General features: G+C 38.3%; 1 protein-coding gene across 2 annotated transcripts in view; it reads right to left on the reverse strand.

Moving 5' to 3' along the window:
* Nucleotides 1-2,340: 2,340 nt before the first annotated feature.
* The window catches only part of LOC110491788 (integrin alpha-X), a 55,399-nt gene continuing 41,246 nt past the window's right edge, over nt 2,341-16,493 (reverse strand). For both annotated transcript variants that reach the window (XM_021565550.2, XM_021565552.2), the window contains exons 24-30: nt 15,706-15,784; nt 15,512-15,610; nt 11,257-11,337; nt 10,559-10,669; nt 10,322-10,435; nt 9,900-10,010; nt 2,341-5,132 (exon numbers count right to left, since the gene is read on the reverse strand). In XM_021565550.2, coding sequence (XP_021421225.2) covers nt 5,040-5,132; nt 9,900-10,010; nt 10,322-10,435; nt 10,559-10,669; nt 11,257-11,337; nt 15,512-15,610; nt 15,706-15,784 — 688 coding nt within the window. In that variant the 3' untranslated portion in view covers nt 2,341-5,039. The remainder of the gene's footprint in view (nt 5,133-9,899; nt 10,011-10,321; nt 10,436-10,558; nt 10,670-11,256; nt 11,338-15,511; nt 15,611-15,705; nt 15,785-16,493) is intronic.

The following is a 16,493-nucleotide window of genomic DNA, read 5'->3' on the forward strand; positions in this document are numbered from 1 at the left end:
ACACTGACTCAACTCCAGCCACTTTAATAATGGGAATTGATGGGAAATGATGTAAATATATCACTAGCCACTTTAAACAATGCTACCTTATATAATGTTACTTACCCTACATTATTCATCTCATATGCATACGTATATACTGTACTCTATATCATCGACTGCATCCTTATGTAATACATGTATCACTAGCCACTTTAACTATGCCACTTTGTTTACATACTCACCTCATGTATATACTGTACTCGATACCATCTACTGTATCCTGCCTATGCTGCTCTGTACCATCACTCATTCATATATCCTTATGTACATATTCTTTATCCCCTTACACTGTTTATAAGACAGTAGTTTTGGAATTGTTAGTTAGATTACTTGTTGGTTATTACTGCATTGTCGGAACTAGAAGCACAAGCATTTCGCTAAACTCGCATTAACATCTGCTAACCATGTGTATGTGACAAATACAATTTGATTTGATTTGATTTGATTCTCAGAGACAACTAACTCCTGCCTCTGATTGAGAACCATACTAGGCCGAAACAGAAACACAAACATAGAAACACAAAACATAGACTGCCCACCCCAACTCACACCCTGACCATACTAAATAAAGACAAAACAAAGGAAAATAAAGGTCAGAACGTGACACTTAAATATCAAATGGAGGACGCTTTTCCCCGTGGTTTATTTTCATGCCAGCCAGGTAGGCTATACTCCTGTTGTAAATATAAGCAATGTGCTTAATATTAGGAAAGTTGAGAAATAAATATAGTAGGCCTAGCCTATAGAAAGCTGATGGAATCCTCGTCTTTTTATTAGCGGCCAATGACCCAACACACCTCCAGGCTGCGTAAGGGCTATTTGACTAAGAAGGAGAGTGATGGAGTGCTGCATCAGATGACCTGGCCTCCACAATCACCTGACCTCAACTAAATTGAGATGAGTTAGCCCACAGAGTGAAGGAAAAGCAACCAACATGTGCTAAGCATCCTTCAAGACGGTTGGAAAAGCATTCCAGGTGAGGGTGGTTGAGAGAATGCCAAGAGTGTGCAAAGCTGTCAAAGGCAAAGGGTGGCTCCTTTAAAGAATCAAAAATGCAAAAAAAAATTTTGGGGGTACTACATGATTCTATCATGATTCTACAAATTTCCATTGGTCAAATGTCCATTGCTCGTGTTTCGTGGCCCAAGCAAGTCTCTTCTTCTTATTGTTGTCCGTTAGTAGTGGTTTCTTTGCAGCAATTCAACCATGAATGCTTGATTCACGCAGTCTACTCTGAACAGTTGATGTTGAGATGTGTCTGTTATTGAACTCTGTGAAGCATTTATTTGGGCTGCAATTTCTGAGGCTGATAACTCTAATGAACTTATCCTCTGCAGCCGAGGTAACTCTGGGTATTCCATTCCTGTGGCTGTCCTCATAAAAGCAAGTTTCATCATAGGGCTCAATGTTTTTGTGACTGCACTTTCTTGAAATGTTCCGTATTGACTGACCTTCATGTCTAAAAGTAATGATGGATTGTTGTTTCACCTTCCTTATTTGAGCTGTTTTTGCCATACTATGGTCTTTTACCAAATAGGGCAATCTTCTGTATACCCCCCTACCTTGTCACAACACAACTGATGGGCTCAAACTCTTTAAGAAGGAAAGAAATTCCACAAATTCACTTTAAAGAAGGCACACCTGTTAATGGAAATGCATTCCAGGTGACTTTTTCATGAAGCTGGTTGAGATAATGCCAAGAGTGTGGAAAGCTGTCATCAAGGCATAGGGTGGCCATTTGAAGAATCTCAAATATAAATTATATTTTGATTCGTTTAACACTTTTTTGGTTACTACATGATTCCATATGTGTTATTTCATAGTTTTGATGTCTTCACTATTATTCTACAATGTAGAAAATAGTCAAAATAAAGAAAAGCCCTTGAATGAGTATTTATGTCCAAACATTTGACTGGTACTGTATGTAAGTGTGATATTTCAGTTATTTTATACATTTGATAAAATTTCCAAAAGACTGTTTTTGCTTCATCATGAGAGGTTATTGTTTGTAGAGTTATGATGGGAAAAAATATGTAATACATTTTAGAACAAAGCTGTAACGTAACAAAATATGAAAAAAGTCAAAGGGTCTGAATGCTTTCCAAATGCACTGTATACTTTGAATTAATGAAGCCATGTTTAACATCAGTTGTACAGCTGTAAAGTACACAACGAACATAAGCTACCATACATTCTATTCTTTAACTGATGTTGTATGTTAACTATAATAATTGTATATTGTTAAATCAAACTAAATGTGAAAATGATTATTTATCATAAATGCAAGAAATGTTTAGCTTTTTTTGCCAGTTAGTTTATTTTGTAGAAATATTTACATTTATTGTCATGCTTGGTATGTTTCAATAGACTAAACTAACTCATGACATGTACTGTAAGCTCTAAGCTATTGCAAATTGGAAACCAAAGATCATGTCCAAAAATGAATCCAATCTTCCAACAAACAGATGGATATCTTGCCAGTTGGAAGATTGGATTCATTCATTTTTGGAGGGAATTATGAACATGATCATTGGTACCCAGTAGCACAAGGATAGGGGATGAATTTAAAGCATGCTATCTAGTCACTGTGTCAATTAAATGTGAAGAACAATAAAACAAACATTTACTATGTAGCACAATGTCTGTGCCATACAAATACCAGAAGGTTTCATAAGAAATGTTAAAATTAAAGCTGCAAGATTCCTAATTTAAAGCTGCAATATGTAACCTTTTGGGTGACCTGACCAAATTCACATAGAAATGTGAGTTATAGATCTGTCATTATCATTGAAAGCAAGTCTAAGAAGTGCTAGATGTGTTCTATGTGCGCTATTTCTATGCGTCCCATTCTTAAGCATCGTTTTTGCATCTTTAACTTTCATTTTTGTACACAAGCTTCAAACATCTGAAATTACAATATCTTTGAATATGTTTTTTACACCTGAATTAAGATGTTATTGCTGTAAAAGGACATTTGGGATTCAACCTCTCCTGGGATTTGAACTTACAACCTTCTGGTTGCCAGTGACCAGAAATGTTCTGCTTTTTGGGCATGGCAGCGATTGGCCACAGATTTATTGGGAAGAATAAATTTCTGCACTTTGCTAAAGGTTTCTCAGACTGTTATAAATGATCTATAATTATTATATATTACAGTAAACACTGGCTACTGAGTAGCAGTAAAAATACAGTAAATATACAATTTACAAGGGTGTTATTGCCCTAAAATAACTATGGTATGTTGCTGTATTCTGATTCCAGTAAACTTGGAACCTCTTGGTCAGAGGTGTGTTGATGTTTCTGCATTGCCACCAGGTACATATTTATTACCAGGAACATAATAAGGGTATGGTTAGGGTACAGTGTTGTTCCCTGGGGTACATAAAGGTAAAATATACACATAAGGCACCTTCAGAGGTACTTATATGATCTCACATGGTACTGTTTTGTGCCAAACGTTGGTTAGTGGAAGTGTTGCACCAGTTTAAGTGGTCTATGGTTATGTTAATTGAGGTTGAGCACCTCTTTTGTCCACTACCAATTCTGCAGTCTTTGTAAGAGCATGCGACAATAGAGAAGAACTGCACTGTAAAGGGGTTACTGAGCATTTTACAGTAGGCAGATAGTTGCCAGGAGGTTAACTTTTTATTTACAATAACTTTCTGAGTTGATCCATATGCTTTGGTGCATTTTGACCTCTTTTGATTTGAAATAATCTTTCCATACATATTTTTCCATACATACTAAAATCTGAATAAAATTGAAATTGTATCTTTGAAATGGTACCACAAACAAGGTTGCAGGTCCACCCATCAAAGAATGTTGACTTGAATGGGAATATCCATTATTCTAAATTCTGTTGTCAATCTTCCATAGGAAACCTATTGAAATCACAGAAAAATGGATAATAGGACATTCCCATTCAAGTTAACATTCAACAGGGTTGGACCGGTGGCCATCTTGTTGGTAATAATGCAAAGTTAAAATGTTAATTCAATTAAAATGTCAATGGTGTACCAGCTTAAATGCAGTGGTCACACACTACAAACTTCAGCTAACTTTAGCCACTGTTAGCTAACAATCAATGGAAGTGATAGTGGCAATTGTGCAAATGATTTACAATGGCCAAATCTCCCTTTACTGCACACGTTATTATAGAACCATGCCCCCTATCACTTCCATTTTTTATCACTTCAAATGGCCTCAAAAACAAATGTAGAACAATGTTTGAAAAAATCTATTTTAAAAGTTTTATTTAACTGTATGTTGCCATATGGAAATACTGCGACAACGGTAATACTCTTTTATTAATGATATTAGTAGTTGGGTTTTCTAATAAAAATGAGGTGTTTGAATTATAATTGTATTGTTTTATTCCTTCACACTTTCTGAAAATATGTTTTCTTAAAAAAACTATTAAATCTTGCCCTATTATATATTTATACATATAAAAATAATTGTATTTTCCATGCATATGTAAATAAAGTCGTATGTTATCTTGGCCAAATGTTATCTTTTTGGGTGGAGGGGGAGATGTAAAGATGATTGTTTTATGATAATCATTTGTGGAGCAAATGAATAACTAGCTCTTAGCTAGTTATGTGCGTGGTAGCTAGTTATTATCTAGTTAAAAGGCCATGGTGTATTTTTTCATTTAGGGAAGTAAGGGGGTAAAGAGAAATTATATGTTGCCACATGGTAACATTATGCGGTAAAGGTTTGTTAAGTAACGAAAAACCAACTATGTAGTTGATTTGGCCGATAACATTTCTAAATTGCACGATTGCATCTATCACGAGCATCGTTTTTTTGTTAGCAGTGGCTCAAGTTAGCTGAAGTTTGTAGTAGATTTAAAGAAAACCGAACCACGATTTACTGATTTTCCTGACCCATAGACTACTTTTTCGGTGAGGAACCATCTAACATCAAGTTGTAAAATCCTGAACTTCCCCTTTAATATTTGTACACATTCAGTGAGCATGTCCAATTGTTTGCTGTTATTCAGGCGAGGCAGCTTCTCCATCACCCCCTGGTCCATCTTCTGATGTATTCTGCATCATCTGCTTCAACTGGCTTTTGAAAAACCCAGCCTGAGAGAAAGAGACATGTGTAGAGAGAGATTATGACGTTATTTAACACTTTTTGGGCAAATTTATTGCATAGTAAGAGTATAAGAATGTGTACTACATATTGGATTCCTGCATCGGCCCAGGTACCCACTGTTTCCTTGGAGTAGGGAACTGTCTATTATTGGTGCAGAGGCGTTCACAACTGAAACTTTCATTCACCATACGCTGGTCATATAATTTGCGTTTGACTGGTGTGGCTGGCAAAGGTTAGAAGATTGTTGCAGGCTATATTAAATTCTGGCAATGCTTTATTTAAGTTTCAATTAAACAATTTGATAACCAAACCAATTTAGCCTGCAAAGGTTTTGAGTTGTTATAAATTAAAAAACTGTATTTTTCCTGCAAGTGATCGTGTTTTTCAACTAAATAAATAACATAAACATAACATAAAGGTTAGTAGAACTAGCTACTAGCTGAACTTGGTTACACAACTAACAGAGGACAGAACAATGATAACCTAACATAAAAACAAAAACAAGTTGCTGGCTGGCCCGTGTCTCTGATATTTGATGAGGAGCCTTTCACTATATAAGCAGGCTATTTTTAAAAGCGATTGAGTTATCAATGTGCCACATTGCGAAAATAAAAATAAATAATTTGTATGGTTTCCTTTTTCCAACGGTTAAATAAACATGCAGACAAATTAGGAAAATCAATGGGCTTGCATCCAATTTAAAAAATGGATGCAATTTGGCAGGTTCACAGATAATCTCTCGGAACAATTCTTTGTAGGAGGGTCGATTCGTGGAGAACAATCTGTCCTGGTGTCGAGTGGGTATCGGAAATGTGGCAGGCGTGGGGCGGGTCTGGCTCCAAAAAACGGACCCATGCAGAACTCTACTATACACAGTGCCTTCAGAAAGTATTCACACCCATTGACTTTTTTCACATTTTGTTGTGTTATAGCCTAAAATGTATTACATTGTCACTGGCCTACACATAATACCCCATAATGTCAAAGTGGAATCATGTTTTATTTTTTTTAATTTTTTTTTACAAAATAAAAATAAATAAAAGCTGAAATGTTTTCAGTCAATAATTATTTAACCCCTCTGCTATGGCAGGCCTAATTAAGTTCAGGACTACACATTAGCTTCACAAGTCACACAATAAGTTGCATGGATTTATGCGTGCAATAGCAGTGTTTAACATGATTTTTGAGGTAGTCATTTTTGAATATCTCATCTCTGTACCCCACACACACATCTGTACCCCACCTGTAAGGTCCCTCAGTCGAGCATTGAATTTCAAGCACAGATTCAACCACAAAGACCAGGGAGGTTTTCCAATGCCTTGCAAAGAAGGGCACCTATTGGTAAACATCTGAGTAGTTATTAATTACACTTTGGATGGTGTATCAATACACACAGGAATGTAGAAAACCGCTCAGGGATTTCAACATGAGGCCAATGGTGACTTTAAAACAGTTACAGAGTTTAATGGCTGTGATAGGAAAAAACAGGATGGGTCAACAACATTGTAGTTACTACACAATAATAACCTGAAGGACAGGGGGAAAAGAAGGAAGCCTGTACATAATTCAAATATTCCAAAGCATGCATCCTATTTGCAACAAGGCACTAAAGTAAAACTGCAAAATAATTTGGCAAAGCAATTCACTTTTTGTCCTGAATACAAAGTGTTCAGGGGGCAAATCCAATACAACACATTACTGAGTGAGTACCACTCTCCATATTTTCATGCAAAGTGATGGCTGCATCATGTTATGGGTATGCTTGTAATCATTAAGGACTGGGTATTTTTTCAGTATAAAAAATAAACGTAATGGAGCTAAGCACAAGCAAAATCCTAGTGGAGACCTGGTTCAGGCTGCTTTCCACCAGACACTGGGAGATTAATTCCCCTTTCAGCAGGACAATAACTTAAAACACAAGGCCAAATATACACGAGTTGCTTAGTAAGAAGACAGTAAATATTCCTGAGTGGCAGAGTTTCAGTCTTGACTTAAATCTACTTGAAAATCTATGGCAAGACCTCAAAATGGTTGTTTAGCAATGATCAACAACCAATTTGACAGAGCTTGAAGAATTTTGAAAATAAAAATGGGCAAAGGTTGCACAATCCAGGTGTGGAAAACTAATGAAATGTCTTCTTCCAACTCACTCTCAAACACTTAAATCCCCTGAAGGCAGCTCACTTTCTAGCCCACTTGAATAGCCCCCACGATATGCAACTTTTCAGGGAAGTCAGGAACCAATGTACTCAGTCAGTTAGGAAAGCTAAGGCTAGCTTTTGCAAACAGAAATTTGATTCCCGTAGCACTAATTCTAAAGTTTTCGGACACTGTAAAGTCCATGAAGAATGAGAGCACCTCCACCCAGCTGCCCACTGTACTGAGAATAGGAAACAATGTCACCACTGATAAATCTACGATAATCGCTAATTTTAATAAACATTTTTCCACGGCTGGCCATGCTTTCCACCTGGCTACCCCTACCCTGGCCAACATCTCAGCAACCCCTGCAGCAACTTGAGTGTTCAGTGTGTGAAATTGGAGGGCCTGTTGTCCGGACCTCTGGCAGTCTCTATGGGGGTGCCACAGGGTTCAATTCTCGGGCTGACTCTTTTCTCTCTATATATCAATGATGTCACTCTTGCTGCTGGTGATTCTCTGATCCACCTCTATGCAGACGACACCATTCTGTATACATATGGCCCTTCTTTGGACACTATGCTAACAAACCTCCAAACGAGCTTCAATGTCATATAACACTCCTTCCGTGGCCTTCAACTGCTTTTAAATGCTAGAAAAACTAAGTGTATGCTCTTCAACCAATTGCTGCCCGCAACCTCCCGCCCGACTAGCATCACTACTCTGGACGGTTCTAACCTAGAATATGTGGACAACTACAATTACCTAGGTGTCTGGCTAAACTGTAAACTCTCCTTCCAGAATCACATTAAGTGTCTCCAATACTAAATAAAATCTAGAATTGGCTTGCTATTTCGCAAAAAGCCTCCTTCACTCATGCCACCAAACATACCCTCATAAAACTGACCATCCTACCGATCCTTAACTTTGGCGATGAATGTAGTCTATCACAGTGCCATCCGTTTTATCACCAAAGCCCCATATACTACCCACCACTGCGACCTGTATGTCCTTGTTGGCTGGTCCTCACTACATATCCGTCGGCAAACCGACTGGCTCCAGGTCATCTATAAGTCTTTGCTCGGTAAAGCCCAGCCTTATCTCAGCTCACTGGTCACCATAGCAACACCCACCCGTAGCACACGTTCCAGCAGGTATTTTGCACTGGTCATCCCCAAAGCCAACACTTCTTTTGGCAGCCTTTCCTTCCAGTTCTCTGCTGCCAATGACTAGAACGAATTGCAAAAATCTCTGAAGCTGGAGTCTTATATCTCCCTCACTAACTTTAAGCATCAGCTGTCTGAGAAGCTTACCAATCACTGTACATGTACACAGCCAATCTGTAAATAGCACACCCGTCTACCTTATTCCTTTTGACATTACTTACCCGCTTGCTCTTTTGCACCCCAGTATCTCTACTTGCACATTCATCATCTGCACATCTATCACTCCAGTATTAATGTTGTAATTATTGTAATTATTTTCGCCTCTAGGGCCTATTTATTGCCTTCCTCCCTACATTTGCCCACACTGTACATATATTTTTCTATTTTTATTTTATTTTGTGTTATTGACTGTACGTTTGTTTATGTGTAACTCTGTGTTGTTGTTTTTGTCTCACTGCTTTGCTTTGTCTTGGCCAGATCGCAGTTGTAAATGAGAACTTGTTCTCAACTGCCCTACCTGGTTAAATAAAGGTTAAATAAAGATGAAACACTCTCAAACACATAGATCCCCTGAACGCAGCTCACTCTCTAGATCCCAATCACCTGAATTCTGATCACCTGTTCACACACCTGTATGTCATTATCACACACTATTTAGTTCAGTTCTTTGCACCCCATCATTGTGAGATATTGTTTGTTTTGTGACACACTTCTATTCGGAGCTCTGTTTTCCCTTAATTGAAATCCTCCCGTGTATGATAGTTTTTGCCTGCCTCACTAACGACGCTTTTTGCCTATTCCCTGCCTGTACTTTCGGATTTCTTGTTATCAACCTATTGTCTGATCTCCCGGACGGCGTTACTAGCCTTTTCCCTGCCTTTACTGTTGCCTTTTTGGACTCCCTGTGTATGACCTTCTGCCTTCCCCTGGACCCAGCTACCTGCCTCCTGTGGTCCTTCACAAATAAACACCTGCTGCGCCCTGCTCTTGAAACCAGCTCTCTGTCTCCCATCGTGTTCATTGCACATACCCAGAACGATTCACAGCTGTAATCGCTGCCAAAGGTGCTTCTACAAAGTATTGACTCAAGGGCGTCAATACTTAACTAAATTATATATTTCTGTATTTCATTTTCAATACATTTGCAAAAAAAATCTAAAAACATCTTTGCACATATGGGGTATTGTGTGTAGATGGGTGAGATTTTTTTATTTAATCTATTTTGAATTCAGGCTGTAACACAACAGAATGTGGAATGAGTTGAGGGGTATAAGTACTTTCTGAAGGCATTGTATGCTGTACATGGCACATTACATGGATATGAAAACGACCCTGGTTTTAGAACTACTTAATATAAAATGGTGATGTACATTAAAACCTTTGAGTATACTGTAGATATTCAACATATGAGAGTGAAATTGATTATACCAAATATGTAATGAATATTACCTTATAAAGCCCAGCTGTGATCAAAGCTAACAGCAGCAGACCTCCCACAACACCCCCAATGACCCCCTTTGTGAAGTTAACCTCAGGATACACCTCCACCTGAGTTTCAATCTGAGGATGACAAATGCATGTATTTTCAACTGAAGCTAAATTAAGTTATCAATCTTACTGGGCGGCAGGGTTGGAGTCAATTTGAAATTGAAGGCAGTCAATTCAGGAAGTAAACTGAAATTCCAATTCAATAAGTAAAACATTTTAATATATATTTTTTATAACTTTGCAATAAGCTGAAAAGGAGAAGCTGTTCAAGCCAAACGTTTTTACATATTTGGATTTTAAATTAAATTCACTCCCTGAATTGACTGATTTCAATTCCAATCGACCTCAACCCCGATTTGAGGAGATAACATCTAAAAGGCTACCTTTTGTATAGGTGGGTTGTTTTTGGAGTCCGAAGAATAATAGATGTATTGGTTTCTGTCATAATCTACAGTGGCACTGCTGACCAAGTTGAACTGGGCAGACTCAAGACCAATCTGAGAGCAGAGAGAAAGAGCGAGGAATGTTAGTAAGGAGACATGTTCTGTAAATTAGCACAGCTAGCATTGGGGGAAAATACTGTATACAATTATCCATACCTCCATCCTTTCATTTATTACCTGTTCTATCCATTGAGAGCTGAGGTTACCAGTGATGTTATAAGAGTTACGATCCAAATTTCGAATGAAGCTTTTGCACATGAACACCCCACAATTTGCGACAGAGCAGTCCTGTAGGATAGGGGGAAGAAAAAATAATTGCGATCACTTTTGAACTAATGACAATCGAACACATTAATATAATAGAATACATTATTTACTATTAACCCATGAATAAGCATTACAACTATTTATATATGCATTTTAGTTGGTAAGCATTTATAACATATATTATAATTTATAAAGCATTTATACTCCTTTATGGACAATTTATAATGGGTTATTCATGAGTTATAAAGTGTAACACAAATCAAGCATTTTGCCTTCATACAGAATCAGGCAACTACCTAAATGTAATTCTGTTTACATTTAACAGCATTTCTAGACACAGCAAATCTGTAATAACACCTGTAACAACACTTGGCTTCAACATCTAAACAATTATAGAATATATGTTTAGCCATTAGATTATGTGTTAAACAAATAATCTATTAGCAGAAAACCTGTCATTGCTACTGTTCGTGACACTCAAGGCAAGTTGGTGTTAGGTGTGACCGTTGCAATACCAGGAAGTTGCAATACCAGGAAGTTGTTGAGAAATATTATTTCAAATAGAAGTGGATGGCAATATAAAACTGAAATGGGCTAGCACTATTCACCACAGCATGATTTTTCTGCAGCTGGTCCACAAACTCTGTGGCAGTAGGTTCCTCATTCTTGTGTCTTTGACAACCTTGAATCTGAAACACAAAAGTTTCCTGTCAATTCCAATCATCACAAAACTGAAATAAAACCTGCAATATCCACCTTCTTTGTCATATTTCTTGGGATTGAACATAGTGCTTACTTTATATTTGTGCATTTATCATTACTAATGTATTTATACACTGAACAAAAATATTGTGTTTATATGTCTAGTGTTGGTCCCATGTTTCATGAGCTGAAATAAAAGATCCCAGAAATGTTACAAAAAGCAAAAAGTGTGCTCTTCACGGATGAATTCCGTTTTCAACTGTACTGGGCAAATGGCAGACCGAGTGTATTGCGTTGTGTGAGATACTAGTTTGCTGATGTCAATATTGTGAACAGTGGGGTTATGGTATGGGCAGCCATAAGCTACAGACAATCAAACACAATTGCATTTTATCAATGTCAATTTGAATGCCGAGATACTGTGACGAGATCCTGAGGCCCATTGTCGTGCTATTCATCCGCTGCCATTACCTCATGTTTCAGCATGATAATGCACGGCCCAGTTTCTAGTCCCTCCTGCAGCAAAGCACCCCCACAACATGATGCTGCCACCCCCGTGCTTCACGGTTGGGATTGTGTTCTTCGGCTTGCAAGCATCCCCCTTTTTCCTCCAAACATAACGATGGTCAATATGGCCAAACAATTATATTTTTGTTTCATCAGAGCAGAGGACATTTCTCCAAACGATCTTTGTCCCCATGTGCAGTTGCAAACCGTAGTCTGGCTTTTTTATGGCGGTTTTGGAGCAGTGGCTTCTTCTTTGCTGAGCGGCTTTTCAGGTTATGTCGATATAGGACTTGTTTTTACTGTGGATATAGATACTTTTGTACCTGTTTCCTCCAGCATCTTCAAAGGTCCTTTGCTGTTGTTCTGGGATTGATTTGCACTTTTCGCACCAAAGTACGTTCATCTATTGGAGACAGAATGCGTCTCCTTCCTGAGAGGTATGACGGCCGCGTGGTCCCATGGTGTTTATACTTGCATACTATTGTTTGTACAGATGAATGTGGGACATTCAGGCATTTGGAAACTTCTTTTGATTTTCCCATGATGTCAAGCAAAGAGGCACTGAGTTTGAAGGTAGGCCTTGAAATACATCCACAGGTACACCTCCAATTGACTCAAATTATGTCAGTTAGACTATCAGGAGCTTCTAAAGCCATGACATCATTTTCTGGAATTTTCCCAGCTGTTTAACGGCACAGTCAACTTAGTGTATGTAAACTTCTGACCCACTGGAATTGTGAGACAGTGAATTATAAGTGAAATAATCTGTCTGTAAACAATTGTTGGAAAAATTACTTGTGTCATGCACAAAGTAGATGTCCTAACCGACTTGCCAAAACTATAGTTTGTTAACAAGACATTTGTGGAGTGGTTGAAAAACGAGTTATAATGACTCCAACATAATTGTATGTAAACTTCCGACTTCAACTGTATATATATATATATACACACACTACCGTTCAGAAGTTTGGGGTCACTCAGAAATGTCCTTGTTTTTTAAAGAAAAGCACATTTTTTGTCCATTAAAAAAACATCAAATTGATCAGAAATAGAGTGTAGAGATTGTTAATGACTCTTGTAGCTGGAAATGGCAGATTTTTTATGGATTATCTACATAGGCTTACGAGGCCCATTATCAGCAACCATTACTCCTGTGTTCCAATGGCACGTTGTGTTAGCTAATTCAAGTTGATCATTTTTAAAGGCTAACTGATCATTAGAAAACCCTTTTGCAATTATGTTAGCACAGCTGAAAACTTTTGTCCTGTTTAAAGAAGCAATAAAACTGTCCTTCTTTAGACTAGTTGAGTATCTGGAGCATCAGCATTTCTGGGTTTGATTACAGGCTCAAAATGGCTAGAAACAAATACATTTCTTCTGAAAATTGTCAGTCTATTCTTGTTTGAGAAATGAAGGATATTCCATGCGAGAAATTGCCATCTTGTAAACTGAACATCTTGTACAATGCTGTGTACTACTCCCTTCAGAGAACAGCACAAGCAGACTCTAACCAGAATAGATAGTGGGAGACGCCGGTGCACAACTGCGTAAGAGGACATGTACATTAGTGTCTAGTTTGAGAAACAGATGCCTCACAAGTCCTCAACTGGTAGCTTCATTAAGTAGTACTTGCAAAACACCAGTCAAAACACATCAACAGTGCAGAGTTGACTCCGGGATGTTGTCTTTCTAGGCAGAGTTCCTCTGTCCAGTGTCTGTGTTCGTTTGCCCATCTCAATCTTATCGTTTTATTGGCCTGTCTGAGATATGGCTTTTTCTTTGCAACTATGCCTAGAAGGCCAGCATCCCGGAGTCGCCTCTTCAATGTTGACGTTGAGAATGGTGTTTTGCGAGTACTATTTACACACAATACCCCATAATGACAAAGTGAAAACAGGTTTTAAGAAATGTTTGCAAATGTATAAAAAAAACAGAAATACTTTATTTACATAATTATTCATACCCTTTGCTATGAGACTTGAAATTGGGCTCAGGTGCACCCTGTTTCCATTGATCATGCTTGAGATGCTTCTACAACTTGATTGCAATCCACCTGTGGTAAATTCAATTGATTGGACATGATTTGGAGGGCTGGCACCACTTTTGACAATGTTATGTCAGAGCAAAAACCAAGCCATGAGGTCGAAGGAATTGTCTGTAGCCCTCCGAGACAGGATTGTGTCGAGGCACCGATCTTGAATTGTACCAAAAACATTTCTGCAGCATTGAAGGTCCCCAACTTCACAGTGGCTTCCATCATTCTTAAATGGAAGAAATGTGGAACCACCAAGACTCTTGCAAGAGCAATCGGGGGAGAAGGGCCTTGGTCAGGGAGGTGACCAAGAACCCGATGGTCACTCTGACAGAGCTTTAGAGTTCATATGTGGAGATGGGAGAACCTTCCAGAAGGACAACCACCTTTTTAGCACGACCAATCAGGCCTTTATGGTAGAGCTGCCCGATGGAAGCCACTCCGCAGTAAAATGCACATGACCGTCATCTTGGAGTTTGTCAAAAAGCACCTAAAGGACTCAGACCATGAGAAACAAGATTATCTGGTTTTATGAAACCAAGATTGAACTCTTTGGCCTGAATGCCAAGCGTCACATCTGGAAGAAACCTGGCACCGGCCCTACTTTTAAGCATGGTGGTGGCAGCATCATGCTGTGGGGAAGTTTTTCAGTGGCAGGGACTGGGAGACTAGTCAGGATCGAGGGAAATATGAATGGAGCAATGTACAGAGAGATCCTTGACGAAAACCTGCTCCAGAGCGCTTAGGACCTCAGACTGGGGTGAAGGTTCTCTTTCCAACACGACAACAATGCTAAGCACACAGCCAAGACAACGCAGGAGTGGCTTTGGGACAAATCTCTGAATGTTCTTGAGTGGCCAAGCCAGAGCCCGGACTTGAACCCCCTCGAGCATCTCTGGAGAGATCTGAAAATACCTGTGCAGCAATGCTCCTCATCCAACCTGACAGAGCTTCAGAGGATCTGCAGAGAAGAATGGGAGAAACTCCCCAAATACAGGTGCGCAAATCTTGTAGCATCATACCCAAGAAGACTCAAGGCTGTAATCGCTGCCAAAGGTGCTTCAACAAAGTACTGAGTGAATGCTCTGAATACTTATGTAAATGTAATATTTGAGGGGGGGGGGGGGGTTTATACATTTGCAAAAATTAAAGAAAACCTGTTTTTGATTAGTGATTATGGGGTATTTTGTGTAGATTGATGAGGAAAAAAATGATGTATTACATTTTAGAACTGAATGTGGAAAAAGTCAAGGGGTCTGAATACTTTCCATATAGACTATCTACCAATCCCAGGCCTTTTTAAAGTTTGAGACATTGAAAATCAAGACAAACTGGAGCCAAACAGAATACTGGGCAGCTAAACCAAATGTTTTTTTTTCTGTCTAAGCTAAAAAAAAAAAAAAATTGCTTTCACATTGTAATTTGCTAAATGACGTACGGCAAATGTCTCTTCAATATCACTGTTCACCACTTAATCCCATTTTAACAGGGTGTAATTCATTCATTATTGGGAGATTAGACCAAGTTTACAATACCAGAAAGCTTCAATTCTCCTATTTTTTTATCAGTTGCATAGGGTAGGGGGTGTTGTGATTAAAAAAAATAGTTTCCAATCCTCTCACCTGTATACCATTTGGATCAGCCCAGATGTCTTTGTCACCAAGCTTCATTGGCACCTTGATTATCACAGTAAGATTGAAGCCTCTTTCATAATTTTCAACCTGAGAAAGAAGGGGGTATTTTAACTTATGCTATACATTTGAGACATATTAAGTAAATGACACATAAATACTGTATATTAGTATATTATCCTTACCTCAAAGGATTGTTTCACATGTTTCTGCAAATCATTTTTCCCGGCAGTGAAATTAACATAACTGGTTGAATCCTCATTTCTAAATAAATGGGGGGAAGATTTAGTGAAGACAAATATTCAGAACAGCTGGGCTAGATTAAGCCTGAGTCATACACTACCAGTCCAAAGTTTAAGAACACCTACTCATTCAAGGACTTTTCTTTATTTTTTTTTGCTATTTTCTACATTGTCGAATAATAGTGAAAACATCAAAACTATGAAATAACACATATGGAATCATGTAGTAACCAAAAAAGTGTTAAACCAATCAAAATATAATTTATATTTGAGATTCTTCAAATGGCCACCCTTTGCCTTGATGACAGCTTTGCACACTCTTGGCATTATCTCAACCAGCTTCATGAAATAGTCACCTGGAATGCATTTAAATTAACAGGTGTGCCTTCTTAAAAGTGAATTTGTGGAATTTCTTTCCTTCTTAATGCGTTTGAGCCCATTAGATGTGTTGTGACAAGGTAGGAATGGTATACAGAAGATAACCCTATTTGGTAAAATTCCATACTATGGCAAGAACAGCTCAAATAAGCAGAGATAAACAACAGTCCATCGTTACTTTAAGACAGGAAGATGGGTCAATACGGAAAATGTCAAGAAAGGGCAGTCACAAAAACATTGAGCACTATAATGAAACTGGCTCTCATGAAGACAGGAATGGAAGACCCAGAGTTACCTCTGCTGCAGAGGATAAGTTCATTAGAGTTATCAGCTTCAGAAATTGCAGCCCAAAT

The sequence above is a fragment of the Oncorhynchus mykiss genome, chromosome 16 (assembly GCF_013265735.2).
Source record: "Oncorhynchus mykiss isolate Arlee chromosome 16, USDA_OmykA_1.1, whole genome shotgun sequence".
Taxonomy (NCBI): domain Eukaryota; kingdom Metazoa; phylum Chordata; class Actinopteri; order Salmoniformes; family Salmonidae; genus Oncorhynchus; species Oncorhynchus mykiss.